Raw genomic sequence first — 20,233 nt, forward strand, 5'->3', positions numbered from 1 at the left:
CACATCTGAGGATTCAACCAAAGCCAGATTGAAAACATTCAGAAGTAAAGCTTCCAGAAAGTTTCAAAAAGCAAAACTCGAATTTGCTGCCGGCAGGCAACTATTTACATAGCACTTCCACTGTATTGGGTATTATGAGTCATCTAGAGATGATTTAAAGCCTATGGGATGATGTGCTTCCGTTACATCCAAACAGCACACCACTTTATATAAGGGACCTGAGCATCCACAGGTTTCTGTATCCATAGGGGTTCCGGAACCAGCCCCCTGTGCATACAAGGGATGGCTGTATATATCTTAGTTACTTTTTATTTAGGTGAAAAGTATTGAGTATTTACAATAAAAAAAAATCTGCAAGGTTGAGAGACAATCAAAGCACATCCCAGTCCTTCAGGTATTTTCAGACCACTACACCTGATCTTCAGGTGGGGTTCTGCCTCAAGTATTGACTGTAACTTCCAATTAGAGTAATTTTACATATAAAAAGTCTCCTTCCTCAATTTACACTAGCCAAAATGTGAATCAAAAGAAGGGGTGAGCCAGCCTTCTAATACACTGTTCAAATGTTAATAAACACTTCAGTGTCTTCTTGTTCTATCTTGTTTACAGTCTTCATTTTGGAACATTTCACAAAACAAGGGAATTTCTATTCAAAATGTGTTGACACTATCAACTACTTCAGAAACTCTTTCTTTTCTCCATCATGGATTTAGTAAGTTATAAGCTACATGGATTTTTTTTTTTAAGTTTTACATTTGTAATGTTAATATGGAACATGGATTGCAAATGTTTCATCATTCTGAAAGAAAAAAGCAGATTATTCCAACATTTGAGATTTTTAAAAACCTGATGATTTAAGCAGACACTGCTTCCTTTTTTCTAATATCTATGCTGCCCCATCTTCTGCAGTAATATTTTTAGCTAGCTGCTCAGCTAATGATTACATTTCCCAGAATCACTTGCAGTTTGGTGCTGTGCTCATATGAACAAGTTCTGGCTGTTGGGACATGAGAAGTGACATGTGCAACTTCTACAAAATGGCCTTGAAGAGAAGGGCTTGCCTAACCTTTTCTTCTTCCTACAGGCAGGAATGTGAGGGTGATGGCAGGAGCTGCAGCAGCTGTTTTCAACCATGAAAGCCACGTCATGAGTATGACAGAATAAGAGTTTAAGTCTCTGACTTTTTTTTTTTGGAGGAGAGCCACCATACCCCCAAGCACTTCCACATCAGAGGGATGGAAACTTCTGGAATGCTTAAGTTCTTATTAACATTTTTGGGGGGGTCCATTATAGTAGATAAATCTATGTCCCAGATAATTAGTGTGATAACAAAGTAATGAAATTATCTGTGTGTTTTGTTCTATAAAAAGTAATTAACAGAGAACTCAGAAATACACCCACACACTTACGGTCAATTACTTTCTGGCAAAGGAGGCAAGAATATACAATGGAGAAATGACAGTCTCTTCAATAAGCCATGCTGGGAAAACTGGACAGCTACCTGTAAAAGAATGAAACTAGAACATTCTCTAACACCATATACAAAAACAAACTCAAAATGGATTAAAGACCTAAATTGAAGACCGGAAACCATAAAACTCCTTAGAGGAGAACATCAAATACTCTTCAGCATAAATCATAACAATATTTTTTGGATCTGTCTCCTGCAGCAAAGGAAGTAAAAGCAAAAATAAACAAATGGGATCTAATTAAACTTAAAAGCTTTTGCACAGCAAAGAAAACCATCGACAAAACAAAAAGACAACCTACTGAATGGGAGAAAATATTTGCAAATGATATGACAGATGAGGGGTTAATATAAAAAATATGTAAACAGCTCATACAACTCAACATCAACAAACAAACAAACAACCTGATTAAAAAATGAGCAGAAGACCTGAATAGACATTTCTCCAAAAAGGACATGAAGATGGCCAACAGGAACATGAACAGATGCTCAACATCACTAATTATCAGAGAAATGCAAATCAAAACTACAATGAGGTATCACCTCACACCTGTTAGAATGGCTGTCATCAAAAAAAAAATACAAACAACAAATGCTGGTGAGGATGTGCAGAAAAGGGAACCACCACTGGTGGGAATGCAAATTGGTACAGCCACTATGAAAAACAGCATGGAGGTTTCTCAAACAACTAAAAATAGAACTACTATTTGACCCAGCAATTCTACTGCTGGGTATATATCCAAAAAAACCCAAAAGCATTAATTTGAAAAGATACATGCACCCCAATGTTCATAGCAGCATGATTTTTAATTGCCAAGATATGAAAGCAACCTAAGTGTCCATCAACAGATGGATGGATTAAGATGTGGTATGTATGTATGTATCTGTGTGTGCACACACACACGATGCAGTTCTACTCAGCCATAAAAAAAGAGGGAAATTTTGCCATTTGCAACAATATGGATGGACTTGGAGGGTAACACACTAAGTGAAATAAGTCAAACAGAAAAAGAAATACTGTGTGTCACTTAAATGTGCAATCTAAAAAATGCAATCAACTTGTGAATATAACAAAAAAGAGAAGACTCACAGATACAGAGAACGAACTAGTGGTAACCAGTGGGGAGAGGGTGGGGGAAGGACAATACAGAGGTAGGGGATTAAGAGGTACAAACTCTTATGTTTAAAATAAGCTGTAAGGATATATTGTACAACATGGGGAATACAGCCAATATTTTATATTAACTATAAATGGAGCATAACCTTTAAAAGTTGGGAATCGCCATATTGTACACCTGTGACTTACATAATGTTGTACATCAACTATGTGTACATACGTATACAGTAGACACACATGTTATACACGACACGCATGTGCATGCATGTCCGTCTACACACATGTATGTTATATATCACATATCCATTTTCTATATAATGGGTATGTATATATGTGGTATATATCTGTGCATCTCCGTTTCTTGAGTAACACGCACCTATATTGTGATTTCTTTGAAAACTAAGTAGATTCATAAAAAACAAAGTGCCCTTCTGTCCCGAGTCCAGAACCTTGTCAAAGCTGCTTCTCCTGCGTTTGTAATATACCTAATAATTAAGTGCATCTGCCACTGAAATGTCCCCAAAGGGGCTCTGAAAGGCCCAGCGGGATTTTCAGCTGCTCAGGCCCAACCTCAGGGGCGGGATGCAGCTGGGGGCACAGAGCAGGCAAGGCGTCTAAGGCAGCCGCCTCTAGACCTGCCTCACCAGGCTTTAAACTACAATTATATTTTCTCAGTGACCAAGGGCACTTAATTGAGGCCTCAAAAAAAGAGAGATGCTAATACAGAAATAAACACACTCTGCCAATGAAGGATTTCTGGACAGGCGGAGATGGATGAAAGCATGGCTCACAGTTGAAGCAGGACTCTTTCCCACGCTGCCCCCAAGGCTTTGGAAAGGATATTTAAAAAAGAGGAGGGGGAGAGCAGACACATATTTATATAACCCGGGAGGATACAGAATGCAACTTATGCACAGACGCATCTACATCTATTGTTACTCCCCACTTACCCAGGATTTGAAATGCTCTGGAAGCTTCCGTCATTTACAAAACAGTCAAGTATAAAGACTCTGAGTGGTCAACAGCTACCACAAAACTCCTGGGCACCCATCCACCGCGGCTTTCTGCAATGCTTAAGTTAGTTTACAAAGAACACATATTCGTTTATGAATTTGTGCGTGTGTGTGTTTTAAAGAGATGCCATCTTTTAAAAAATAAGCAAAATCAGGCAGCAGATTGGCTGTCAGGGGATCTCTGTGACAGCAGAGGGAAGACAGCAATCAACTGAAACATTCAAATCCAGCGTTGAAGGGACTCAGGAGAAAAGTGGGCACGTGGCCTCAAAGACAGCCGCTGACTGAAGACAGCCCAGACTGCGCCCACGTGCAATCCGTCCCCTGGGCCCTCAATTCCCCACCCCACACTCCGGTAAGGCTGTTTTGCTCAGGTAAACCTGGCCAGGACACATAGAAGCTATTTTTAGACATTCAAATTTTTTTAACAGTGGCAATTTAAAAAATATCGTTAGTGCTTTAGAGTAATAACCTCTGGAGTTTCTCAAGACAACTGAGATCAAGTTACTTTCGGAAATGCCAGTTAAACAAGGAGTGACTCACTGGACGTGAGCAAATGACTCGTAGAGATTTTTACAGCCATCAAACTGTAGGTATTTTTAAAGCAAGGAATGACACAGCCTGTCATTTTAAGTACAAAGTCACCATGGCAACGATAACATATACCCTATCTCCTCTACCCTAAAGGTAAGTTTTCATAGGTAATAAAATGATAGGCACAATTAAGTGAAGCATTCAGTTTAAGACTACACTATATAAGAGATGAGAATTTGTCGAACATTCAAGCAATGCCTTAATTAACATGCAGGTTCCCGTGATGGTGTCATCAGGCTTCTGAAGAAAGAAGTGTCACGTTCTGATGATGGTCCATTATGTTATTACAGTTACTGACATCATTTACGGTTTATTTGGTGATGCAACCTGTGCTTCTGATCCGTTTGATTACCAACCGTCTCTATTTCATCCCTGATTGCATTCAACTGCCGATGATCATTTGTGACATTCAGAAAATGCCCTTTTGCGAAGGTCTGATTCTCCCCAGCTGAGTATGTGTTCGGCAGGCTGTTCACTTGCAAAAGCAGCGACATTCAGCTCTAACGAAATCTGAAATGTGTTCCTTACTGTCATAAAAGTAGCCAGCTGCTTGGTCAAAGAAGAAAGGTCCCCTACATGGTAATACAGGCGGGAGAAACAGACCAGTACTGGCACCATTCTATCACCAGAAGAAAGCGCTTTTTTGAACACCTTTCTGTTCTTCTCTTTTCATCTTATCGTAGTTTTCCTGCTCTGGTGGGAGGTACATGTCTCCCACCAGACCGCGGGCTCTTCCTCAAGGCCAAGGACTCTCTCATTCCCCACCATGGTTCTCGTACTTACAGCTGCACTCGGGCAATGAATAGGCACAATGCACACTGGGAAGCAGGCTGGTCAAAGAAGCTGTGTCTCACAAAATGCCCCCGAGGACAGCAACAAAAGCAGCGACATCGCAGCAAGTAACTACCGTGGACGTTCAGAGCTTGGGCTCAGCTGGAGCCGTCTTCTTTCTCTCCAGGCACTGCGGCAGCTGACTGTGACAATGACAAAGCAGTAGACCTTCTCGGTGACATTACAGAGACAGTTCCTCACGGGAACAGAAGTACAGACAACTCCCAGTTGCCTGGGCCGATGAGCTACAGTGGGGCCGATCTTTCTTTCCTTCATGGTCACTCACTTCCCTAACGTCTCAACTCCCTTGGTTTACTCATTTGGAGAAGCCATCTAATCTTTCTTCAACTTCAGGAGTGGGTCCAGAGAGGCTAGACCTTGTATCATGGAGATTTCAATATGGTGGACATCACAAAGAGGGATCAGGCAAATGGACTGGAGGCAGGGGTGGGAGACAGGAAGGGGGGAGTTTCTTGACTGGCCAGTATGTGGCTCTGTGGTCTTTGTCTGATAATATTTTCATGAACAAATACCTGCTTTCAAATATAAGGATAAGTACTACAATAAAGAGGGTCCTGATTACTTGCTGTTTCACATTAGGATAGTTTTTTTTTTTTAATCAAACTGGAGTTGATTTACAAAGTTGTGTTTGTTTCTGTGTACAGCAAAGTGATTCAGTTATATACATTTACATTATTTTTCATTATAGGTTATTACGAGCTATTGAATATAGTTTTCCCTGTGCTGTACCTTAGGACCTGGATGTTTATCTAGTCGGTATATAGTAATTTGTATCTGCTAATCCCAAACTCCCAATTTACCACTCCCCTCCGGGATAAATTCTTAATTCTAGGAAACAAAGATACGGATTTCTCTATTCTCAATTTCATCCTCAAAGAACAACTTTGTATTTACTTCAAGTAACGTTCATGAATGTTTAGCAGTGAAAAATTGCAAAAGAATAAGACTTCCAAACAACCTGTGTAGGAGCCTCAGTATGTGAAATGATACTGGATTTTTCTCACAAAGATGTAAAAGTAAGGGGCATGGATTGAAAATTCTGAGTCAGATAGAAATAGAAATCTGTTTAAGAATAGTTCAACTGTACAGAGATAAAAACTTGATGCTTAGCTGGAAATGACCATATTTTTATCAATTTCAACTAAAAATATGAAGGGGAAATGTCCCTACAAAGAGAAGCTACAGTTAATTTTCTGTGCCAATAATGACCTCTCAAGAAGCATTCTTTAAATATGAGTGAAATAACAAACCGAATGTAACTAGAGAGTTTCATCCGTTTCCTTCTTAGCAGTTACCCAGACAGGTGTACCACACACCTGGAGAGAACACAGCACACAAATCCACACTTACATAGTAGATAGACTGGGGAAGTAATCCTTTGCTTCACCAAAAGAGTTGCTAAAGGACAGCATTCTTTGGTTCTTAAGGATCTGTGAGGGAAACCCCAGGTTTGGGGTTTAGACACCAAAGCCAGTACCCATTGAAGACTCATGAGAATGAGGCTCTAGCCACATATGAGAACGCCATATTGGATGCCCTCCCATGGCCAGATAGTGTCTATTTCATGTGTCTCAGCTCAGTATCTTCACCAATGCTGGGGAATATCAGGGAAATGTAACACTTAACCCAGCCATCGTAGTGTTCATTAGCAGCTCTTAGAAGAAAATAAAAAGGTGAAATCTATTGCTTGAAATCAAATGGCAGAGGTTCACCACAATGTTCTACACGATCTCCTTTTATTACAGGAATATTTGAGAGTTTGCTAGAAAGAGGCTGAAATAATAAAACCTTCCAAGTAAAAAGAATTTTCTGAAGTTGATTATGATTCGGTTTTAGATCATATATACAATCATCATTTGTTTCATTCTTCTTATCAGAAAAAAACGCCTTGTCTGTGATAAGAGTTCAGTGGATCTCATCTGGATTAAACAAGTAGGTACACACTGGCACCAGTAATTAGTGACCTCCAGGACTAGGGCTGTCCGCCTCAGAGAGAGGCTTGTCCCGAAGGCTCATCTTCCGAAAGGCACCTTCTGAAGTCGGCAACTCCTTCTACACCTGGGTCCCTTTCTTTGGTGTCTAGAACCTCTTGCTCTAATTCAGGCCAAACGCCAAACCTTCCCACAGGCTATGTGCTTTAAAGGTTTGCAAGGACTATCTTTCGCGACTTCAAAAGGTCAATCTAAGTGTTTTCCAACCTTGGCCCTCTTGACATAGGGGCCAGGTGACTATGTGCTTGCGGAGGGGTGGGTTCTGGGTATCATAGGATGTTGAACAGCATCTCTGGCCTCTATCCACTAGATACCAGTAGCACACTCTGCCACGATCCCAGCTATAAGAATCAAAAACGTCTCCAGACATCACCAACGGTTCCCTGGGGCGCAAAATAGACCCTAGTGGAGAATCACTCGTCTGATAAACTCTTCTTCAAACAAAAAAAATTACTCATGGTTGCTTCTTGAAGAATCGGAAGCCTCCATTTCTCACCAGTCCTTGCAGGAGTGAGCACCTGACGTTGCAAATACTGCCTCTGGGCATGTGAGTTAAGAGCCCGCCCAGGTGGGAAGGCCCACATCTTCAAGCTCCCAAGCAAGCAGAAGTTTGTGACCAACAACCTGCACTACAGCACAGTTACGCTGGTCAGAAGTTTTCTTTTTCTTTTTAAAGATACCTCACTCATCATGTTAGGCGGAGGAAACTACAAGTCCATCACCAAGTAGAAATCCCGCCATTTTGGCTCAAATCCCCCAAAGCTAAAATAAGATGATAAAAAATAAAAAGAACTTGACTTTCAGGTCCAAATTTAGACTTCAGTTTTAAATGTGAGAGTTTCTACGATGAGAGACCACTCCAAGACAAAGACAAGGAACAAAAAGAAGTGAATTTTAAGAACGGATTCTTAATGACTGGGGCCTTTCCAGATTACTCAAATCTAAATGTATGGAAGTCTGTGTGTCTGGGGTGGGGGCCGTGTCGTGGGGGCTGGCCTCTATTAAAAACTGCATCTCCAAAGATTTGTTCTAGGAGAATTTACATTACATTTCAGGAGAATTACATTTGTGATTTCTGTTGCCTCCGAATAAATAAACAAAAGTCTGAGGGCTTGAGGAGGACTAAGAATAGTCCTGTGAAGTGATGGGGAACAGCCACACATGTAATCTCATTTGACAGCTGAATAAACCGCTTTCCGGAATAAATGAAGTTCGCACGCCAGCCCAGGGCTGGCTTCCCCCTGGCAGGGTGAGCAGCTACGGAAAAATATTCCAGGAAAAATTTTCCATGAAACTACTTCGGGAAACCCAGGAGTTCTGAATCGACCGAGAAAAGATCATTTTCGTGAGTGACCTCCCCAAGAGGCGCATTTAAATGATTCGAGGGTTACCTTAGATGAACGGCTCTTAGACGAGTGGAAAATTGGCTTGCTTTCTTTCTCTTTCAACTGAGAGTTTGCATTTTGAATGTAAACTTGGTCTCTGTAATGGAGTAGATAGGGTCATATTTTTCTTTTAGAAGAAATCCCAGTTTGACATATCGACGGCTGGATTTTCTTGTCTGATTAGAATGTATCTAGGGTTGGTTGCAGTCAGGAGACCTCACTGCACTTCTCATGACCAGGCTGGTGGGTGATGACGCAGAACCAGCTTCGCCTGCAGCTTCTGTATGAATCCGAACCAGTTTTCACATTCAGCTGCAATTTGTCACAGGTCTGTGCGAGGAAACCATGACATCCCATGGAAATGGTTTTGACCTTGACTGACTTTTTCTTTTCAGAACAGCCGTAGAAACTATAAGGCACCTTCCATATATATTTTTAAAGGTGTGCAGAAACATTATTGAGGGATGTAAAAGAAGATCTAATTGTCTGAAAAGATATACCATGTATTCGAATGGAAGATTCAATACAGTGAACACGCTAACTATCATGAAAATTATTCTGTAAATTCATGGTAATCCCACTCAAAGTCCTAACACGGATGCTTGTGGAACATGAAAGGCTGATTCCAAAAGCAAAAAACGAAGAACATCTCAGACTCTTTTAAAGAAGAACAAGAGAAGAAACCTTCTCCTAGGAGACTATCCAGGCTTATTTTAAATCTCTACTGCTTAGGACAGTGCAGTCTTTGCTCATGGTTGACAGAGTAGACCAGATGAACAGCAATGGAGTCCAGAGATGTACGCACAGGTACAGTAGAGAAATGGAATACATGTGAGATCATATTATATCCAGATCAGTGGGGAAAGAATAAACTGTTAAGTATGTGCTGGTTTCTGTATAGCAGTTGTAAAACAGAAATCGATTTCTACCTCATACTGTATCCAAAACTTAAAATCTCCATGGAATAAAGTCTGGGGGGAAAAAAACATGCTTAAAAAGAAACTTTAGAAGAGAATACAAATGAATATCTTCCTGACCTTGGAGACGGGAAGAATTTTCAAACAAGGCAACAATAAAAGGTTCAAATGAAAAAATAAAGAAAAAGACTGATAATTAGGGCTTTAGTATGATAAAAAAAAAAACATTCAGCACGACAAAAGATGTGTTCAACAGAGGTCAAAGATCAGCCACAGAGAGGAACATGATACTGACAACATATGTAACTAAGGGTTAGTATCCAGAATGTATAAAGAATCACCACAAATTGAGAGGAAAAAAATAAAAGGATACAAATGAAAGAGAAAAGCCATATGGCCAATAACCTACCCCAAAGTCTCAACGTCTCTAGGGAAATTCAACATCAAAAACAATGAAACACCACTTCACACCTGTAAGATTTTTGAAAATGTTTAAACTGTGACAATACCAAATGCTGGAGAAGATTTGGAGAAACTACAATGCTCAGATACTCCCGGTTCAAGTATAAATTGACCCCAGGAGTGAGGAAGCAGTGGTGACTCTATACACTTTAAAGCCAGCTCTGTGTGATGGCAGAGCATTCAGTTTGCTAACTCTATCACTACTTCAGTCAATAAAATGACAAAATTCCCCACTGAAGGAATGAAGGCAGGGTATTACTAAGTCCAAATAATGCAAGGAGAAAAGTTAATTTGGCCAAAACAGTTGTGTATCTATTTCTAAACGTTCTCAGGATAATAAAACCAATTCAACCCTTTTTCCAGACCTGCACTCCACTTGGCACAGCCACTAGCCAACAGCTCGCTAACTACTGTTAATTCAGACAATTCCTAAAACTCTGTCTTCTTCAGGGAACTAACTGGGAGGAGGTCTTAACGCCTGTTCTATCCTTATACCCTGAAGCCAGAAAATATTCACGCTGGTAACATCCTGAGTAAACACACACCACCTACAACTTCCTCTTTATTCAAAATCCTTGGTGATGTACTTTCCACGTGCAAGGTGCCTAATGGGATACCTTATCTTTGTCATCCCTTCAGCTGTATGCACGCTTTCCATGTACCCAGCTCCCATCCATTACTTCCAAAGTCCTCCTCACACCTGCTGTGTCCATGTTTCCTACTTAGAACAGAGGGCAGAAGCCAGTGGTTTATGCACTCCCTAAAGCAGCGCTACGCGTGATGGTATTTCGTAAATGATTTTAACCATGATGGTTTAGAAGCACGTCTATTTTCTGGACGGAAAACATCACTGAGTTTTAGAATAATATCACTAATGTTGATCAAAAGTTACCAGACCAAAAAAAGTTCGTACTGCATGATTCCATTTGTAAGAAGTACACAAACTGGCAAAACTACGTTGGCAGAAATCAGGAGCGATTACCCTCGGTCGGGGTGCCTGAAAGAAAGCCCGCAGGGGATTTCTGAGGGGCTGGTAATACTCCACTAATTAATCTGTGTACTCGTTAAGTTTGCAAAAATTTATCAAGCTGGAAGCTTGTGATTTGCCCACTTTTTATGTATATATTATACTTCAATACCAAATTGGAAACTGACTTTTGAATATTTGTGCCTCTTACAAAACATCTAAAAATATGTGCGATAAAATATCATTATGTAATAGAGCTTGAAACAGTTCCTGGTAATCCAGGATAGCGGCTTTGCAAAATGACAGTAATTCATGGAATGAAAATTCATCTCTTTAATGTTCTGAATTCTGCTTCACTTAAGCATGGATACTGTCAGAATACGCCGCATAAGAAAACGAAAAGGAAAATAGAAAATGAAGGGCTGCTCATTGTGGGAAGGAACAGATGCCCGAATTCAAGCTGCCATTTTAAAAGCCTCCATTTAAACATTCTTTTCAGGGAGTTGTGAAACACCACATTCCTCAACCTAAAAGCAAGACCCGATACACACACAAAATGGCAGCTTTTGCCGGCCCCTTCTAACCCTCACTTCCAAGGTTCCCGGCCTCTCTACACTAGAACTATTTAGCAAGTATGCTCAAATCTCTCGAAAATCACCAACTTAAGGTCTCCATCTGGGAAGAGTTAAGGATGGGGGCGAGCAGGGGGATGAATGGCTGTTCAAAAAAGGATCTCTGTGAGCAACAAGGGGGAAAATCAGTCCCTTCTCTTACAACTCCTGCATCTCTCAAACACATGGAAAAATATAATCAAGTCATTACTACAGACTCTAAGGATGAAACAGAATGTGCAGGGCGTTGCCTTAAAGGCTTAATCTAGGTAGATTTAATTATAGTTAAGGAGATGAATTCTAAATTTGGAAAGGCGATCAAGGTAATTAAGGATGTTAAGCAATGGGACTAGATCCTTGATGCCTTTCTACTTAATGAAGACAACAAAAGATGATGAAAACAATTACTGGAAGCAAAAGGAACTTCACATAGATTCAGTTCTTTCAGAGATAAAGCACCCTAGACATCGGAACAAGTGTTCGAGGAAAGCCAGACACTCTACTCCTAGAGGTGCTTGCTCTTGCTGATAAGTTAGTTTAAGCACCATTTTACTCCAAAGAAAGAGTGGATTACGTGGTCTGCAAGGCTCCTCGTTATATCTCCAGATTCTCCGGTGATGGTAAAAAAAAAAAAAAAAGTTATGAAAACAACAACAACAACGAAACTTCCTTCAGCTAGAAAAATCAAGTATCCCTTTTGGAAGGATAACATCTTTTTAACCAGCAATTTTTTTTTTTTCATTCTGTAGCTGTGCTCAAACAAGTCTTCAGTGATTAACTAAAAAAAAAAAAAAAAAAGTCTTCAATGATGCCACTAGTCAGATTTTATAATATTCTGGAACACAAAAGGTTTTCAATCCCTCTTCCTATAAAGCAGTGGTTCCCAATATGGGGTGATTTTGCTCCCCCATAGTTGTTACTTGGCAACATCTGGAGGCATTTTTGGTGTCACAACTAGGGGGGTGTTACTGACGTGCAGTGGGTGGAGGCCAGGGATGCTGCTAAACACCCTACAGTGCACAGGGCAGCCCCTCACGGTCAAGAATCATGCAGCCTCAAATGTCAAAAGTGCTGAGGTTGAGAAACCCTGATCTAAAAGTACACTTTCTGAACAGTAAGAAAAGGAGACTTCTTTCATTTCAGTATCTGTCTCCAGTTGCTCCAGAGAAGAAACTCTGTAGAATTTAACAGTCCTAAAGAAAACAAATATACAAGCTGATACTAAGCAATAACTCTAGCTTGAGAATGTTTACAATAGATCTTGTCCAACCAAGTTCAAATATCCAAGCTATACAGCCATTAAGAGTAAAATTCAAAACATCAAATTTAAGTACTTTTTCCTTTGGCAGATTTTATTTCTAACCAAGTAAGCAATTTTTTCTTCTAGACGTTAAAATCCTGTTTTCTGATTACTAGAAAATGTACTCCTTTTCAATTAAGTGATCAGCTCACCTATCACATGTAAGTATCAACCTACTAAATTTTAAAATAAATGACCAAGATTGATCAAGAAAAATAAAGAGACTACAAATTATCTACTTCACTAGGAATGTTGAACAGGGGAACATCACTACAGATCCTACAGACAACAAGATTAAATAAATACAAAAATATTATGAACAACTTTATGTCAATAAAGTTAATAACTTAGATAAAATGAAAAAGTCCTTGAAAAACACAACTTACCAAAACTAAAACAGAGAAATAAGAAACCTGAATAGTAATATCTCGGTTAAAGAAACAGAATTCATAATGTAAAACATTTCCGTGAAGAAAACTCTAGGCCCAGAAAGCTTCGCTGATGAATTCTTTCAAGTATTTAAGGAGTAAATAATGACACTTTTGAAATTAATAATCAAATAAATAAATAGACAGGGGCTGGGTTCCATGTCCACGCCTAACCCCTCTGGAGTCGCCAGAAGAGATCCTTTCCATCCCCAAAAGGCTCACCTTTCTCCGCCACTTCAGCTTTTCAAAGGGAGGAGGCAACAGACAACATTAAAATTATTCTTGTAAGATTCACCTATGTGTGTCCATTTGTAATCAATTAAAACGTGTTACTCTCCATTCAGCTTTCAGTGCCTTTCCCCTCATCTTACTTTTCCCATTTCCCCCCACACCCATTCTCTGCTATGGCCAGGCCAGTTTCTGCAGGATCCCACCAGCAAACCTTGCTCACGCCTCCTCTCTTCCTCTGTGTACCCTAACCCTTTCCACCCTGTTCTCAACACACTTCAAATACAAGTCTCCACCAGAAGCGTCATACAAGCTACAGAGTCTAGGTTTCTTTTATCTCCTCAGGTAGATTGTCACTTCTCTCCAGCTGTCACTTTCCTGCTTAAAATCCCTTTGTGATTCTTTGTGACCAACAGGGTAATGATCAAGTTCTTGCCTGGCTCTTCACTGCCTGGCCTGGCCTCTCTTCTAGGCTCAGCTCTCCCCTCTCCCCCACCTTCAGGCCACGCCCAACTCCTCCCCGTTCCCAGGCAGCAGCCTCTGCTATGCCTCCTACTTTTGCACATCTGTACACAGGGCCTGGGATGCCCTCTCCCGGACCCTGCCCGCTGTCATATCCTGCTCATTCTTCAAGACTGAGATCAAAGATAACTGCCTGCCGAGAAAATCCTTCTCAGAAATACCCCCTACCCTTTTTCCCCCCGGCTCAGACATAGGGGGTTATTTGACAGGACCTTGTATTTACTTTTATTATAATCGTCTATCTGCATCTTTGAAATGACTGTGGTGATCTGAGGACAAGACTAGGATGGATGGATGGATTTATTGATGGATGGATGTGCGGATGTATTTATTTATTCATTTATTTTTGCTTCACGACTTAACATAGTACCTAACCTAGCCCATCTGAGCAGGACTCAATGTTTGTTGACTGAACCGCTGTCTTATATTCCCAAGAGCCTTCATGGTGATGGGCATGCAACAGGAACTCAAACACTTAAGAGACTGGCACATGCGAGCTGCATGGCAAAGCAACAGGTATTCGTTGAACCCAACCACTCAAGGTGAGAATGGAAACTCAAGACCCTTGTTACTTTTTAATCCTCAGGGCAATAATGAATTTCACTGAGACAGAGTGTTTCACTCCAAGGTTTTTTGCACTTCAGAAATCTGACAAGAAGGAAGTACTTTTCACCAGAGAGAGGGAAATATTTTATAACATCAAAGGAAAAAAGCTAAAGGCAAAAAGAAAGTAATGAAATAACATTCAAACTGTTCTTTCGATTGTTTTTGTGTCTGTGTACGCCTACAGCAATCAATTTACTTCTCATGACTTCAAGCTCTGAAATTACTATTCTGTGCAAATCTGTGCTCAAAGTGTTAATTATTAAAAAACAATAATTACTGTCGTTTGCCCTATTTAATTTTGTCTCGTTTATCATAGTTTGTAACACATAAATATAATTTTACATACTTTGAAAGCTATGCATTTGTAATGTAGACAAACCTTAATAAAATGCATTTTCTACAATAAAACTCTTATCCTTTCAACAAATATTTGTGGAGTGCCTATAACATGTCAATTATTTGAATGAACACTGGGAAAGAACAATGAGTAAAATAATCTTTGCTCCTAACAAACTTGACATTTGAACAGAAAAGGAGACATATTAAAAACACTAATAAACTTACTAATGGTAACCAAAAAAATCATGTTACAATGATTAAATAGATGATATAGGCTGAAAGATACAGTAGAAGTTCTTACCAACGTTCCCGTAATGGACCCACCCGGTGACCCCATGTTGTCCACTCCTTTCGTAAGCCATACTCCCCACTGCCCACACAACTTGGTTTCTGAAGGCTGTTCTCCAGCACATCTGTGTACTAGTTCTCCCACCAGCTGAACTGTGTACCTCAGAAGAGTCTGGTATATTTGCTCCCAAATCTGTTTATACCAGTTGTTCTTGTTACTATAATTATGAAATTTCATTAGGTATTACACAAACGAATAAAATGAGTGCCAAAAGCAAGTTTTTATTTCTATGAAAACCAAGCTGATGGGCTTTGAAAAGCCTTAAAGATGCGTCACTTGGAAAAAGAGTTGCCAGAAGCATTGCAAGACAATTTTAAAGGTTTAAGGGGAGTGAGGGAGATGGTCCAAAAGGATTCTGCACACAGGTTGGCTCTGACTGCCTTTAAGTTCTCACTTGACTTTCAAAGGATCAAACTGGAAATCAAAAGCCACTGAACTCTGGCAGTGATTTATACATAAGAAAGATGTTAAGGAATTTCAATTAGGGCTGACACTCAAAGCCAAGACTTTGACTTTACAACAAAATACTGGTGAATTAATGTTTAAAGTCACATACGACGTGTAAGACACATATGTGGTACTTTTTAATGATCTGGCATTTCCCATAAACCATCTAATTGCTTGACCCCGGATACAGCAGATAAGGATGAATCCCTTGGAGGGGTCAAGGGGTTTGGGCAAGAGCTTTTGCTGAAGCAAAAATATACTCAATTAATTAATTACTTCCTGTTTGTCATCAGCAGTGCTCCGTGCTACTGGACTAGAGGCTGACTCAAAATTTCAGTCTGCATCCCGAGGCTTGAAGGGCACCCTCTCCAAGGCCGGAGGGTGAGCCTAGATCTTTATAGTCAAAAGGAGGGAGGGGAGCACATTCTGGGAATACTGCCTGCCCAGCTATTCACCAGGATACCATTCCTTTGTCTCCAATTGCACCCGAACTCCTGAGCAAACTTCCCAAACCAAATGCTGTGTGCACTGAACGTACCGGCCCTCGGTGTGTGCGCTTCCTTCCGAGTCTGGCCTCTGAAGGTGGCCCGGGCCCCGTGTACGGAATCCAGAAAGGCTCTCTGGAGCAGCCAGCTCTAGAGAGAAGAGGGCAGGAGAAGCCAGAGCTGGAGGCCCTAAAGAGGGTGAATCCCATGGCATCCTCCGTCAGTCTACTAGGTGAGCAAGTTGAGATGTCGGCATCCAGCGCAACCGCCAATGATGCCGGTGCTGCTGGCCTCATGACAACAAACAGCGTTTAGACAATTTGGGAGCTGTTTTCTCTTGTTTTTCCAGCATCACATGGCCTTCTCATTCCTTTTTTTTCTAAATTACATCCTTCTCCATCTGTCAGGGTCCAAAGAAATAATTTCATTTAATCCTTTTAGTGTGTAGTGAACTGAGCTTAAGAAAATGATTTACCCAAGATCATGCAGCAAGTTCAGGGAATTGATGGGCCAGGACCCGAGGCCTCAGGCTCGCTCTGCTTTTCCTTGGTTTTCTGGCCCTGGGGACCACCAACACCAGCACCACCAGGAGCTGGCTAGAAACACAGAAACTCAGACCCCACCCAGGCCCCAAGAATCAAAAACTGTTCTGTGATCAAGATCACCAGATGACTTGTACACACATTACAGTTAAAGAACTGCTCTAAACCAGTTTTTTTTTTTAAACAATGCTATGTAGTGAAATTGCCTGCATTTATATTCCTAATCCTCAGAAAAACTTCCTTACCACAAAATGGATCAAAACAGTTATTTAGCTGTTTGGCTCTATCTGATCATCTCACACATCATTTTCATTTGAAATGAGAGGCAACCCATAAAACAGAATGAGCACTTCTCTCCGGATATGTGGCCCATATGAAAGCAGGGCGGGTACGCCGCAAATGCCTCCTAAGAGGTTACTGCATGGAATTCATTTCGTTGGTATGTCTTCAGGCCTATGAACAAAGTAACAGCATCAAAATTCTCTTAGGCCATGTGAGTTTCCAACGGATAAAACCAGAGTAACAGAGAGAGGGAGAGAGCGAGCGAGCGAGCAAGCAAGTGAGCGTGCACATTTGCTCAGAGGCCAAATGTGGAACTCTTCAGCCAGTGAAATAATTAGTTTCAACTCAACTCATTTAGGTGGTGTACTGCATACAAACAGTACATCGATATCTTCCCATTGTGCACAACCACCAAAGGTACTGAAAAGGCAAACACACTTCAAACATCAATCGGCTCATTGCATTTACATGAACTGTCCAGAATAGGCAAATCCAAAGAGACAGAAAGTAGATCAGTGGTTGCTAGGGGCTGGCAGGGGAGGGTGAGCGGGCAGTGATTTCTAATGGATACAGGCTTTCTTTCTGGGTGGTGGGAGCAACAAAGCTGAAAACATACTAAAAATCACTGACTTTGTGCACTTCAATGTGTGAACAGCATGGCGTGTGAATTTTATCTCAACAAAGCAACTTAAAATAAACTAAATTGGCAACAACTTTTAAAAACATGGTTTTTTTAAGATGCATTGAAAGAAAAAAATGTACACATCACAACTGCTCATTATTTCATGTGTCAACTTAGATATTTTGAATACCTTAAAATTTGAGTCCAAAGGGGCTCTTACTTCCACAAACCTCACCCATTTGACCAGGATATTAACTGATGCCACATTAAGGAAGTGACTTGATACAAGAACCAAAGTCTGGCTCAATGGACAAATGGTCAGAATTTTCCCAACGTTAAATCATTTCAATTAAAACATTCATAAAAGTATGTTCGGTAATTAACTACATCTGGAAAAATAAAACCAGTTCATGGCCCGGTGGTGTATTTACTAAGAATCGACCAAAGGAAATCAGTATGTTTCCTTTCTGGCATGAAGGGGACTTTTTTTTCTTTAACGTAAAAACTCAAAACTAAAACCAAGGATACTGCCAGACCCAGTGAGGCATGCACAAATTAACATCAATTGGCAACTGAAGTGGAGAAGCAACAATTGTCCAAGACACAAAGTACTTCCTTGAGAACAGACCTCCGGTATGGGCACTGGCTTCATGAGAACCACATCTCACTTGCACACCTACTGCAAAATAAACCCGCCCCCCCCCCCCAACTAAGCCCAGGGTATTGTGAAAGTCATTGCGAACACCGTCCCCAAGGGGTAATTCGACACTCAATTTCTGACCCGTGCAAATCCGAATACCTAGCGTCAAAAAACCAGAAATAACTTTATTTCAGGAAAATTAATGGCTGCTTTTCTGGAGACTGCACTTGTGTGTCACTTCAACATCTTTGTGCCAAGCATTGCGGAAACAGTTGCAGACCGTGACTACTCAGTGGGGGCATTAAGAGAAGTAGGAACCAGAGATACAGGTCACGTGATTCTGCCCTTTCTAGAAGGATCTTATCCTAGCTCCTCCCTAACTTTTTGGTAAGAAATTGTCCCGTTGGATGACACGGGGCGGGGGGGGGGGGTAAGGGGAACTTTTTTCCTTTCATATTTTGATCACCTAGTAAATTTACAGAGAAAAAAAAAAAAAGGTTTAACTCTGCCATTCTTTGAGCTTCCTTTTAAATGCAAAATAATGGGCCCTCCTTACTAACCCTCACCAAAATGTTAATCGATACAAAATTACCTCCGCCCTCCCACCCCAACCCCAGCACTCAATTCACAGCAGAGGGAACGTAGGAGTAGGGTAGGGGGCTAGGGGCTCGAGCAGGGTATTCCCAAGCTCTCCCCAGTGGCCCGCAAATGGTTAAACCCACTGACTCCTTCATTAGGAATGCTTCGGAGGGGTTCCTCAGTCTTTGTGGCTTTTGTGGCGCTTGTGGCTGGAGTCTGTCTGCCACTAGAGAAGGATAATACAGCAGGCAGAGAACACCCTTTCCCAGGCACATTTCCAGGGGTGCAGCGGGATCAGGTTGATTTCCCCCCCGCACTCTGTACCAGTTTTCCTAGCGATACAGTGTCCCCATTTAACGACATGTTGCTGACGGCAGTATTTCGGAGGTGTCAGTAGGTGACAGACAGAATCCTCCAGCCGCCTAATATCCGCCCCGGGCCAGGTGGGAGATCTGCAATCTCCACAGCTCAGCTTTTTCACCGTGACTAGTCGATCCCCCAACGGGCACTGGAACCCGCGGGGCACCCCGTCTCCACCTGCGCCCAGGTCCGCATTTTGATAGTTGCAACAGGGGACAAAGAGACTCACTCTCTGTCCCATCCTGTCCCTCTCCCCTCCCACCTTCTGGGTTTCAAGGGTCTTGGTTCCCAAATGAGCTCTCGGAAGACCCGAGGCTTGGGGAACGGGGTTGTTTGTTTCAGATGGGTTGAAGGCGAACAGGACCACGGCAGGGTGGGACCGGAACGGGCTCGGAGCTGGGAGCTCGGGCGACAGGAGATCGTCCCGAGAAAAGGGCAAGAGGCTACTCTCCACCACCCCCGAAAAACCAAGCTGGAGCTCGCAGCCCGGGACGCTCCGTCCACTCCCCCGGCTCCCCCTCCCGGGGGCCGCGCTCTGCCCCTCTGGCGAGCCGCACGCCCCTGGGCACAGCCTGAGCGCCGCCGGGGTGGGGACGCCCCCGGGACGGGGCGGGGACGCGCACCTGGGAGTTCGGGACACCTGCGCCACACCCCTCCCACCTCCAGCCTCCGCGCCACCCCCCCCCCCGCGCCCAGCCCGGGCCGGGGAGGTGGCGCGGAGATACCCCCGCGGGGCCCCACCTGGGCAGGGGGCGGTGGCCGTGGCGCGGGGCCGGCGCGCTGGCTTACCCATGGCTGGAGACGGGCGGGCCGCAGACTCTCGGGCTCCTCGGGGCCGGGCAGGGCCGGTGGCACAAGTTTGCAGGTCCGGCGGGCACGTGCGCGGGCGGGCTGCGCTGGGCGGCTGGGCTGGCGGCTGGTCCTCGCTCCGGGCCGGGGTGGGAGCGCGGCGCGGCTCCGCCTGCACTGGGGGCCGGCCGCGCCGAGAGGGGCCCTGACGTCAGCGCCGGGGGCTTTGTGCGCCCGCAGCCGGGGCCCCAACCGGGCAGCGGGCGCGCCGACGCGGCGGCTAAGCTCGCGGCTTCCTCAGGCACCCTCGAGCGAGCGCCGAGGGGCGCGGAAACCGG

At 42.6% G+C, this 20,233-nt stretch overlaps 1 protein-coding gene across 2 annotated transcripts in view; it reads right to left on the reverse strand.

The window, feature by feature from the left end:
• Positions 1-20,233, reverse strand: part of GPM6B (glycoprotein M6B) — a 145,583-nt gene that overhangs the window by 120,517 nt on the left and 4,833 nt on the right. For both annotated transcript variants that reach the window (XM_074359323.1, XM_074359324.1), the window contains exon 1: positions 19,896-20,233. This exon is cut by the window's right edge. In XM_074359323.1, the coding sequence (XP_074215424.1) occupies positions 19,896-19,899 (4 nt within the window). In that variant the 5' untranslated portion in view covers positions 19,900-20,233. The remainder of the gene's footprint in view (positions 1-19,895) is intronic.

The sequence above is a fragment of the Camelus bactrianus genome, chromosome X, assembly GCF_048773025.1.
Source record: "Camelus bactrianus isolate YW-2024 breed Bactrian camel chromosome X, ASM4877302v1, whole genome shotgun sequence".
In the NCBI taxonomy this organism is placed as follows: domain Eukaryota; kingdom Metazoa; phylum Chordata; class Mammalia; order Artiodactyla; family Camelidae; genus Camelus; species Camelus bactrianus.